Source organism: Gadus macrocephalus, chromosome 21 (assembly GCF_031168955.1).
Source record: "Gadus macrocephalus chromosome 21, ASM3116895v1".
In the NCBI taxonomy this organism is placed as follows: domain Eukaryota; kingdom Metazoa; phylum Chordata; class Actinopteri; order Gadiformes; family Gadidae; genus Gadus; species Gadus macrocephalus.
Genome location: NC_082402.1, coordinates 1,902,214 through 1,914,535, shown reverse-complemented (window position 1 = coordinate 1,914,535; position 12,322 = coordinate 1,902,214). Strand labels below are relative to the sequence as shown.

The 12,322-nt window shown below is 49.9% G+C and overlaps 1 protein-coding gene across 1 annotated transcript in view; it reads left to right on the top strand.

Annotated features, from left to right (window-relative positions):
• Nucleotides 1-234: 234 nt before the first annotated feature.
• kidins220b (kinase D-interacting substrate 220b) overlaps nt 235-12,322 on the top strand; it is a 27,251-nt gene continuing 15,163 nt past the window's right edge. Inside the window, exons 1-14 of the mRNA XM_060041225.1 lie at nt 235-559; nt 3,152-3,293; nt 3,812-3,910; nt 4,464-4,562; nt 5,692-5,790; nt 6,326-6,427; nt 6,927-7,025; nt 8,537-8,734; nt 9,168-9,266; nt 9,826-9,924; nt 10,082-10,180; nt 10,375-10,552; nt 11,225-11,389; nt 12,098-12,277. Of these exons, the coding sequence (XP_059897208.1) occupies nt 3,162-3,293; nt 3,812-3,910; nt 4,464-4,562; nt 5,692-5,790; nt 6,326-6,427; nt 6,927-7,025; nt 8,537-8,734; nt 9,168-9,266; nt 9,826-9,924; nt 10,082-10,180; nt 10,375-10,552; nt 11,225-11,389; nt 12,098-12,277 (1,648 nt within the window). The 5' untranslated portion in view covers nt 235-559; nt 3,152-3,161. The remainder of the gene's footprint in view (nt 560-3,151; nt 3,294-3,811; nt 3,911-4,463; nt 4,563-5,691; nt 5,791-6,325; nt 6,428-6,926; nt 7,026-8,536; nt 8,735-9,167; nt 9,267-9,825; nt 9,925-10,081; nt 10,181-10,374; nt 10,553-11,224; nt 11,390-12,097; nt 12,278-12,322) is intronic.

Genomic DNA, 12,322 nt, shown 5'->3' with positions numbered 1-12,322 from the left:
AACTTCTGGGAGCTCGGACCTGTGGGCCCAGCAGGTGTTTGTGGTTCCTACTGTGGACTACATGGTGAAGGTGTGTGGTTATTATCAACACAACATCGTCAACCCCATCAGCGAGGCCATTCCGTGTCCTGCACTGACTCTATTTACTGTGCACAATAGAAACAGGCCCGGCTATTGGTTCAGTTCTACACAATGAATCTCATTACCGTTGACTATAAGACTCAGAATGTTCCAGCTTTCACTGGACTAGACGGCGGGGCTGCGACATTTACTGTCTTCTGTATAAATTACTTGGTTTCATTCCTTTATCCTCTCTTCATCACCCCATCCTCCTCTGTTGCTGTGCGCGTCACGGCAGGGGGCGGGGCTTGTCCGAGATTGACTCGCAGCGTCTCTTCAGCTCCACTGTTTTTCTGCTCCACAAAATGGCTGTAGTGTGGGATGGGGAATAGACTGCTGCCTTTCATCTAGAGGAGACCCGCAGAAGACACATCGCCCACCGGGACCCGTGCCGCCCGAACCGGACCGACCCCTCATCTCTCACCGGCGGTGTTTAACGGTGAATACTGAAACGGTTGTCCTCATGATCGATGCGTGCTTTGATTGACAGTTGTCAGATTGGAGCGTATCGTTATTTGTGGTAGAGGAGCAGTAATGTGTGTGCGTGTGTTTATTGTAAACTGTTTATTATATGCCTGCTATAATAAATGTGTCTGAATGCGTTTGGGGCGTTAGGACGTCGTTATTACCGTAGCGAGTTAACGTTTAACGGTGGGATGCAGGAGATTATTCATGAAGGGAAGGGTGTGAATGTGTATCATATAGGTGTGTGTGTGTGGTGTGTGTGTGTGTGTGTGTGTGTGTGTGTGTGTGTGTGTGTGTGTGTGTGTGTGTGTGTGTGTGTGTGTGTGTGTGTGTGTGTGTGTGTGTGTGTGTGTGTGTGTGTGTGTGTGTACGTGTGTGTGTCTCCGTCCGTGCACAATAACAATGTCTAACATGACCGTGTATCGCCGTGTCTTGTGTTTGATACAATGATATAATTATATACTGATATAAAGGTGTGATGCAGAATAGGCCAAATGTAACGGAATGTGAAAATCTTTCCGTTTACAATTTGATTGTGTAGAATATTTTTGCACCGGATCTCAATCAGATGGGATTAAACATTATTATATACGCCTCATAAAACTCCATACAAAAAAAATGGAGCCCGTGTTTATAAACGGGTTTCATTGGACGCGCGGGCCTTCAGACGGTCTGACCTCGTTATCCTGCAGGACTCAGACTGGCTGAGGTCTGTGATTTCAACGCATTCCTCCGAATGGGGGTGTTTTGGTCGATAAACAGGACCCGGGGGGTCTGTGGGCGTTAACGTACTCATAACAGTCCCATTATATTACACGTCTGGGATAAAGGACATAACAGCGCCACCACTAGACCGTTATGGGAAACGCAGCAAGAGTTACCGAGAAGCTTATTAAACACTTTACGGGGAACGAATATTAGATTCATTCCTTCCTTCCAAGGAAGGAAGGATGGAAGGATGGAAGGAAGGAAGGAAGGAAGGAAGGAAGGAAGGAAGGAAGGAAGGAAGGAAGGAAGGGGGGGGGAGAGAGAGAGAGAGAGAGAGAGAGAGAGAGAGAGAGAGAGAGAGAGAGAGAGAGAGAGAGAGAGAGAGAGAGGAGAGAGAGAGAGAGAGAGAGAGAGAGAGAGAGAAGGAAAGAAAACATACATAAATAGCAATATGTCTGGCTGTCTGCAAGTAATCCCAGGAAACTGATGCTGCTGCTGACAGATAGAAAGACAGAAATGCAGACAGGCTGGTCCTGGTTTGAAGACTGTGTTGGTGACAGAATTCCTGACATTTAAGAAATGTCAGCTCGCCCTTGCTGAGGCGCTAATATAGCTAACATGCTATCTTCAAACACGTTACTGATCAGTATCTCAACAAACGCCTCTGCAGAGGTAGATAGGAGAGAACTAGCTGCTGGGCTATCTTGTAGCAGCTAGCTCTCAGCGCTTTACCAATAACCTAGCAGTTAGCTCTTTCATCTCTCAATAGCTTGGCAGATAGCCCTCTTATCTCTAAACATAGCCCGGAAGCTAGCTCTCTGCAAATAGCCTGGCAATTATCTCTCTCATCTCTCCAGCTAGCCTGTTAGCTAGCCCTCTTAACTCTGTAGACAGTCTGCCAGCTAGCTCCATCTGCTACAGCCAGCCTTCTAGCTTTTGTGCATTAGCGTCACACTCTACTTTGGAAAAGTAAAAAGTTTGTAGTAGTTTGTGCTGTATGAAAATATATATAGTGACTGCAAATTAATGACAACTCAAAATTTCTGTTGTGATGAAAAGATATCGAAATCGGCCTTGAAAAACCCTATTGGTCGACCTTGAGCCTCAGACACGATCAGTAGAACCCAGACACAATCAGTAGAACCCAGACACGATCAGTAGAACCCAGACACAATCAGTAGAACCCAGACACGATCAGTAGAACACAGACACGACCAGTAGAACCAAGACACGACCAGTAGAACCCAGACACGACCAGTAGAACCCAGGGACGATCAGTAGAACCCAGACACGACCAGTAGAACCCAGGCACGATCAGTAGAACCCAGATATGATCAGTAGAACCCAGACACTACCAGTAGAACCCAGAAACGACCAGTAGAACCCAGACACTACCAGTAGAACCCAGAAACGACCAGTAGAACCCAGACACTACCAGTAGAACCCAGAAACGACCAGTAGAACCCAGACACTACCAGTAGAACCCAGACACTACCAGTAGAACCCAGACACTACCAGTAGAACCCAGACACTACCAGTAGAACCCAGAAACGACCAGTAGAACCCAGACACTACCAGTAGAACCCAGACACTACCAGTAGAACCCAGACACTACCAGTAGAACCCAGACACTACCAGTAGAACCCAGAAACGACCAGTAGAACCCAGACACTACCAGTAGAACCCAGAAACGACCAGTAGAACCCAGACACTACCAGTAGAACCCAGACACTACCAGTAGAACCCAGACGACCCAAGAGTGCTCCAGTTCTTGTACTTTTACGATCCTACTTTCACTGGGGTACCGCTCGGACCCGATCCGCCCAGCCTCCCCCTGACCCCCCTCCCTCCCCTGCAGAGCCGTAACCATGGACACCACCACCTCCATCAAGATGACCACGCTGGCCATCCAGAACCTCTTCAGCTACGTGGAGGAGGAGAACCTGGGGGCACTGAAGTCCCACCTGGACCGCTTCAAGGAGGTGGACGGCCGCAGCGACGTGAGCCCCGCCCTCCTCTTCCTCCTCCTCCTCACCATCATCTTCACCTTCTTCACCATCAACACCAACATCACCCTCATATTCAGCATCCTCACCTACATCCTCATCTTCATCATCATCTCATTCATCACCATCTTCATCATCATCCGCATCCTCACCGTCATTCATCATCACCCTCAGCTACATCATGAGCTTTATCATCCCCCTCGTTTTCATCTTCGTCCCCATCACCCTCATCATCATTATCTTCATTAGCTTATCCTCACCTTCGATTGAATCTCCAGCCTCCTCCTCTTCCTCCTCCTCATCAGCCCATCTTCGTCCAGAACAACCGCCACACCTCCGCCTGAAACACACTCACTGTGGACACAATCTACAGCCGTAGATCTACAGTAATAGATCCACAGTTATAGACTTACAGTCATGGATCAATGATCATTGGAATCATGGATTGATCTATTGGTTTGTTATTCATGAGGTGTGTTTGTGTGTGTGTGTGTATTTGTGTGTGGTAACAGAATGGTCAGACTCCCCTGATGTTGGCCTCTGAGCAAGGCAGCCTGGAGATCGTTCAGGAGCTGATCAGGAGGGGAGCCAACGTCAACCTGGACGACGTGGTAATCAATCAATCAATACACAATCAATAACCTATCTGCTGCATCTCTCAGTCGCTCTGTCTCTAGTTCCATCTTATCTCATCTATCAATCCTTCTTTTATCACTCTGTTGTGTCTTCGTTCTACTGTATCTATCTCTATCTCTAATCACTATCTATTGATCTCTTTCTATCCACTCTACATCCATTTCTCTCCCCATCCCCCTCTCTCTCCATCCCCCCCTCTCTCTTTCTCTCTCTCCCCATCCCCCCCCCCTCTCTCTCTCTCTCTCTCTCCCCCCATCGCCCCTCTCTCTCTTCATCCCTCTCTCTCTCTCTCTCCACCCCCCCCCCCCCTCTCTCCCTCTCCCCCTCCCTCTCCCCCCTCTCTCTCTCTCTCCATCCCCCTCTCTCTCTATATATATACGTATCTCTATCCACCTGGGACACAGCCTCTAACCTACGAACGGGACTGTTCCAGGGAGGTTGTTCCCATGGCAACAAGGTATCCATGTGTTGCCATGGTAACAGCCTCCCTCCCTCCCTCTCTCTCTCTCTCTCTCTCCCCTCCCCCAGGACTGCTGGTCCGCTTTGATCTCAGGCGCCAAGGAGGGGCACCTGGAGGTGGTCAAGGAGCTGCTGGAGAACAGCGCCTACCTGGAGCACAGAGACATGGTACACAACATGCTAAAGACAGGCTAACAACATGCTAACAACACATCTACCTGGAGCACAGAGACATGGTACACAACATGCTAATGACATGCTAACAACAACACATCTACCTGGAGCACAGAGACATGGTACACAACATGCTAACGACATGCTAACAACACGCTAACAGCATATATACCTGGAGCACAGAGACATGGTACACAACATGCTAACGACATGCTAACAACACGCTAGCAGCATATATACCTGGAGCATAGAGACATGGTAGAGAACATGCTAACTACATGCTAACAATACGCTAACAACACATCTACCTGGAGCACAGAGACATGGTAGATGATATGCTAACAACACATCTGCCTTGAGCACAGAGACATGGTAGAGAACATGCTATCAACATGCTAACGACTTGCTAACCGCATGCTAGCAACACCAATAGTCTAGAGTCCGATACGAAGCGAGCAGACTAGTCCAGCCCGTTCCATCGTGACCAGTATGTAGTGTGGGAACCACATCAGACCAGTACATGTTAGAGGGGAGTTCCGTGATCACCGTGGACACCAGGGTCGTTAGTATTCTGACCGTTGGTGCATCGGTGCGGTCACCGCGGCAACCACCGACCAAGGTTCCAGACCTCCGCGGTCACAGAGCCTCTGGTTACCTAGCAACTGGGAGGCTGTCAGGATGAATGTGTGACCTCGACCAGGCCAATAGAAGGCAGAGACTGATTTATTGATCCATCCATTCACCGTGGGTCGGGGACCAGATCATGATGAAATCAAGCAGATCCATAACTAGAGCCGGGTAAATTTTAGCTTCAAGAATATCTATATGTTTATGAATCATTCCATACATACTTACATGTTCTTATATATGGTGTCCATCTCCATGATTGATCTATCATGTTATTGATTAGATGTTGATCTATAAAGTTATGTATTGATCAGATATTGATCTATAATGTTATGCATTGAACAGATATTGATATATAATTGTATGTATTGATCAGATATTGATCTATAATGTTATGTATTGAACAGATATTGATCGATAATGTTATGTATTGATCAGATATTGATCTATAATGTTATTGATCAGATATTGATCGATAATGTTCTGTATTGAACAGGGTGGCTGGACAGCCCTTATGTGGGCTGCCTATAAAGGTCGCGTGGAGGTCTGCGAGCTTCTACTGGAGAATGGAGCCAACCCCAACACAACAGGACAGGTAACACACACACACACACACACACACACACACACACACACACACACACACACACACACACACACACACACACACACACACACACACACACACACACACACACACACACACACAAAGCTGACCACTTAACCAAGATATTATTAAGCTCACATTCAACTGCCACCTGTCTCTCTCTCCACCTGTCTCTCTACCCCTCTGTGTCCACCTGTCTGTCCACCTGTCTGTCTCTCTCCACCCCTCTGTCTGTCCCTCTGTCTGTCCCCCTGTCTGTCTCTCTCCACCCCTCTGTCTGTCCCCCTGTCTGTCTACCTGTCTGCCCCCCTGTCTGACTCTCCATCCATCTCTCTACCCCTCTGTATCCCCACCTCTGTTTCTTCCTGTCTGTCTCTCATCTTCTGTCTGTCCCCCTGTCCGTCCAACTGTCTGTCCCCCTATCTGTCCACCCGTCTCTCTACCCTGTCCCCCTATCTGTCCCCCTGTCTGTCCACCCGTCTCTCTACCCTGTCCCCCTGTCTGTCCACCTGTCTGTCTGCAGCAGTACAGTGTGTATCCTATCATCTGGGCGGCGGGACGGGGCCACGCCGACATCGTCAAGCTGCTCCTCGACAACGGAGCCAAGGTCAACTGCTCCGACAAGGTGAGCTAGCACCGGTTAGCATCAGCGGCTTCCATCCACTAGCATCAGTTAGCATCAGCTTCCATCCACTAGCATCAGTTAGCATCAGCTTCCATCCACTAGCATCAGCTAGCATCAAACATCGTTCAGCTAGCATCAGTTAGCATCAAACCTCCATCACCTAGCATCAGTTAGCTTTAGCTTCCATCCGCTACCATCAGTTAGCATCACCTTCCATCCGGTAGCATAAGTGCTCCCATGGCATTACTTTCCATTCCCTAATATCAGTAAGCGTTGGATTTCATCAATTAGCTTCTGTTAGCATCGCCTCCGTCCTCATCAATTATATTTAGCCAACATCAGTTACAATTGGAATACTTTACCTGGTTCTCAATCACCGAGAAGGTCAGTCATGGTCAGCTAACATAAGCTAACACCTGTGTGTGTGTGTGTGTGTGTGTGTGTGTGTGTGTGTGTGTGTGTGTGTGTGTGTGTGTGTGTGTGTGTGTGTGTGTTGCAGTATGGCACCACCCCTCTGATCTGGGCCTCCAGGAAGGGTCACTTCGAGAGTGTGATGCACCTGCTGGAGAACGGAGCGGATGTCGACCAGGAGGGGGCGGTATGTTCCTACATATACTCACTATACACATATCTACACAGCGTTACCGACGCTAAGCTAACCGAAGCTAAGCTACAGTGTTAGCTCATCGAATGATAAAGCTAGGCTTCAGTGTTACAGACGCTAAGGTAACTGAAGCTAAGCTGCAGTGTTACCGACGCTAAGCTAACCAAAGCTAAGCTACAGTGTTAGCTCATCTAATGATAAAGCTAGGCTTCAGTGTTACAGACGCTAAGGTAACTGAAGCTAAGCTGCAGTGTTACCGACGCTAAGCTAACCGAAGCTAAGCTACAGTGTTAGCTCATCTAATGATAAAGCTAGGCTTCAGTGTTACAGACGCTAAGGTAACTGAAGCTAAGCTGCAGTGTTACCGACGCTAAGCTAACCAAAGCTAAGCTACAGTGTTAGCTCATCTAATGATAAAGCTAGGCTTCAGTGTTACAGACGCTAAGGTGACTGAAGCTAAGCTGCAGTGTTACCGACGCTAAGCTAACCGAAGCTAAGCTACAGTGTTAGCTCATCTAATGATAAAGCTAGGCTTCAGTGTTACAGACGCTAAGGTGACTGAAGCTAAGCTGCAGTGTTACCGACGCTAAGCTAACCAAAGCTAAGCTACAGTGTTAGCTCATCTAATGATAAAGCTAGGCTTCAGTGTTACAGACGCTAAGGTAACTGAAGCTAAGCTGCAGTGTTACCGACGCTAAGCTAACCAAAGCTAAGCTACAGTGTTAGCTCATCTAATGATAAAGCTAGGCTTCAGTGTTACAGACGCTAAGGTAACTGAAGCTAAGCTGCAGTGTTACCGACGCTAAGCTAACCAAAGCTAAGCTACAGTGTTAGCTCATCTAATGATAAAGCTAGGCTTCAGTGTTACAGACGCTAAGGTGACTGAAGCTAAGCTGCAGTGTTACCGACGCTAAGCTAACCGAAGCTAAGCTACAGTGTTAGCTCATCTAATGATAAAGCTAGGCTTCAGTGTTACAGACGCTAAGGTGACTGAAGCTAAGCTGCAGTGTTACCGACGCTAAGCCAACCGGAGCTAAGCTAGAGTGTTAGCTCCTCCACTGACGCTACACTGTATCGCATCCACGTCCTCATCCCCAGGAGGATCGATAAACTGATCTGGGAACAGCATCCTAGTGTATGAACTGAGGGGTTAACCAGTAACCAGGTCATTAACAGCTTGTGTATGAACTGAGGGGTTAACCAGTAGCCAGGTCACTAACCGCTAGTGTATGAACTGAGGGGTTAACCAGTAGCTGGTCACTGACCACTGAGAGGTTAACCAGTAGCCAGGTCACTAACAGCGTCCTAGTGTATGAACTGAGAGGTTAACCAGTAGCTGGTCACTGACCACTGAGGGGTTAACCAGTAGCTGGTCACTGACCACTGAGGGGTTAACCAGTAGCTGGTCACTGACCACTGAGGGGTTAACCAGTAGCTGGTCACTGACCACTGAGGAGTTAACCAGTAGCTGGTCACTGACCTGTGTTCTGGTCCCTGGGCTCCAGAACTCGATGACGGCCCTGATCGTGGGGGTGAAGGGGGGCTTCTCGGAGGTGGTGAAGGAGCTGCTGAAGAGGAACCCCAACGTCAACATGACGGACAAGGACGGCAACACCGCGCTGATGATCGCCGCCAAGGAGGGCCACACCGAGATCGTCCAGGACCTGCTGGACGCCGGCACCTACGTCAACATCCCCGACCGGGTCAGAGCACGCACTGAAACAGCTAGCATCACGTTAACAGATTAGCATAACTCAAGCCACTAGATAAACTTAAAAGTCTCACAACGCAAACCAACTAGCATCATGCTAACCATTACCAACAAGCTAAACTCACCCATGTAGTACAACTCAACCAGCTAGCACAATGCTAACAGGCCCAATAATTAGAAGTAGCATAACTTACCCAACGAGCATAACGCTAACCGTTCCATCCAATAATAACCACACAGTGAAGCTACGTACCGTGTGTGGTTCGGTGAGGGTGAATCTGACTGACTGTAACTAACTCTAATGAGTATGCGTGTGTGGTTGTGTGTGTGTGTGTGGTTCTGTGTGTGTGTGTGTGTGTGTGTGTGTGGTTCTGTGTGTGTGTGTGTGTGTGTGTGTGGTTCTGTGTGTGTGTGTGGTTCTCCAGAGTGGGGACACAGTTCTGATCGGAGCCGTGCGGGGCGGACACGTGGAGATCGTCAAAGCTCTGCTGCAGAAGTACGCAGACATCGACATCAGAGGACAGGTGAGGACCCCATGACCCCACCATGACCCCACCAGGACCCCCATAACCCCACCATGACCCCATGACCCCACCAGGACCCCATCACGACCCCCATGACCCCATCAGGACCCCCATGACCCCATCAGGACCCCCATGACCCCACCAGGACCCCATGACCCCACCAGGACCCCCATGACCACATCACGACCCCCATGACCCCATCACGACCCCCATGACCCCATCACGACCCCCATGACCCCATGACGACCCCCATGACCCCCATGACCCCACCAGGACCCCCATGACCCCATCACGACCCCCATTACCCCATCACGACCCCAATGACCCCATCAGGACCCCAATGACCCCCATGACCCCACCAGGACCCCCATGACCCCACCAGGACCCCCATGACTCCATCAGGACCCCATAAACCAAGGTCCCCACAAAACACCCTCAGAAGATTGTGATTGGCCGCAGTTGGCCGTGCTGGTCTGTGGTTGGCCGCGCTGGGCCGTGCTGGTCTGTGGTTGGCCGCGCTGGGCCGTGCTGCTCTGTGATTGGCTGTGTGGTTCCTCAGGAGAACAAGACGGCGCTGTACTGGGCGGTGGAGAAGGGGAACGCCACCATGGTCCGAGACATCCTGCAGTGCAGCCCCGACACCGAGAACTGCACCAAGGTACCGTCCGTCCGTCCGTCCGTCTGTCTGCAGGACTCGCTCTAGGATATACACTGTATGCTCACTCTCTTTCTCTAGGATGGAGAGACACTGTAATGCTGCTCTATCTCTCTCTCTCTGACAGAGAGACACTGTAACCCTATCTCTCTCTCTCCAGGATGGAGAGACTCCTCTGATCAAAGCCACTAAGATGAGGAACATCGACATTGTTGAGCTGCTGCTGGATAAAGGAGCCAAGGTTTCAGCGGTGGACAAAGTAAGCCTCCAGTTAACAAGTTAACTGTTACCAGTAAACCAGTTCACCAGTTAACCTATTCACCAGTAACCACCAACCTATCTAGAATAATTAAATTGTATTTCTTCATCAACATTTATTTTTTGTTTGTTTTTTCCAAACGAGGGGCTTTTACTGTAGAGGATTCTTCCAGCTCCCTGTTTCCTGTGTTTTAGAAAGGAGACACGCCCCTCCACATCGCCATCCGGGGGCGGAGCCGGCGGCTGGCCGAGCTGCTGCTGAGGAACCCTAAAGATGGCCGCCTGCTGTACCGGCCCAACAAGGCGGGAGAGACGCCGTACAACATCGACTGCAGCCACCAGAAGAGCATCCTCACGCAGATCTTTGGAGCGCGTGAGTCCCCATCCATTAGTCAGCCTGCCCCATCTGAAGCTGTCATCCTGATCCTTTAGTCAGCCTGATGACTCAGATGGTGATGATGTGTCTGTTAGTCATCATGAATCCATTAGTCAGCCTGGATCCATGAGTCAGCCTGGATCCATTAGTCAGCCTGCTGCCTCTGAACCTATCATCCTGGATCCATTAGTCAGCCTGATGACTCAGATGTGGATGATGTGTCTGTCAGTCATCATTAATCTAGTCAGCCTGATGACAGAAATACATCAATGTAATATAAACCAATTAATCAGCATGCCATGATCTATTAGTCACCCTGATACCATGGGTATCTATTAGTCAGCCTGATAATAGATACAAACGGTATTGATGTCTCAATTAGTCATCCTTTATCTATTAGTCAGCCTGATTATGAAATAACAATGACATGTCTCTATGTGTGTATGTGTGTATGTGTGTGTGTGTGTGTGTGTGTGTGTGTGTGTGTGTGTGTGTGTGTGTGTGTGTGTATGTGTCTGTGTGAGTGTGCGTGGCTGCGTCTGTGTGTCTGTATATGTGTACGTGTCTGTATGTGTGTATGTGTCTGTCTGTGTGTGTGTGTTGGTCTGTGTGTGTGTATGTCTGTCTGTGTTGGTCTCTCTCTCTCTCTCTCTCTCTCTCTCTCTGCAGGCCACCTGTCCCCCTCTGAGTGCGACGGGGACATGCTAGGCTACGACCTGTACAGCAGCGCGCTGGCGGACATCCTGAGCGAGCCCACCATGCAGCCTCCCATCTGCGTGGGGCTGTACGCCCAGTGGGGCAGCGGCAAGTCCTTCCTGCTCAAGAAGCTGGAGGGTGAGCGCCAGGCTAACGGGCTAGCTACACACCCAGGAGCCCTTATGAAGACCCCAGGCTAGGCTAACCAATGAGCTAAACACATAGTAGCCCTGATGAAGACCCCAGGCTAGGCTAACCAATGAGCTACACACAAAGTAGCCCTGATGAAGACCCCAGGCTAGGCTAACTAGCGAGCTAAACACCTATAGGAGCTTTTATGAGGACCCCAGGCTAGGCTAACTAGCGAGCTACACACCTATAGGAGCTTTTATGAGGACCCCAGGCTAGGCTAACTAGCGAGCTACACACCTATAGGAGCTCTTATGAAGACCCCAGGCTAGGCTAACTAGCGAGCTACACAACTATAAGAGCTCTTAGGAGGACCCCAGGGCCCAGGCTAGGCTAACTAGCGAGCTACACACCTATAGGAGCTCTTATGAAGACCCCAGGCTAGGCTAATTAGCGAGCTACACACAGAGGAGCGTTTATGAAGACCCCAGGCTAGGCTAACTAGCGAGCTACACACCTATAGGAGCCCTTTCAAGACCGACCCGGGCTAACTAGCGAGCTACACATCTATAGGAGCCCTTATAAAGACCCCAGGCTAGGCTAACCGTGCAGTAGCGTTGCTAAAGACCCCAGGCTAGCCAAATACCTGAAGGCTGTTGTCCGGAAAATACTTACATCTTCACTCCCCCCCCCTCTCTCCCCTCTCTCCCCCCTCAGACGAGATGAAGACCTTTGCTGGCCAGCAGGTGGAGCCCCTGTTCCAGTTCTCGTGGCTGGTGGTGTTCCTCTCTCTCCTGCTGTGCGCCTCGGTCGCCCTGGTGCTGGGCTTCACCGTGGACCCTAAGCTGGCCATGGCCGTGTCCCTCAGCCTGCTGGCCCTGCTCTACCTCTTCTTCGGTGAGCCCCCCCCCCCCCCCCCCCCCCCTTAGAGTTACAGATAAA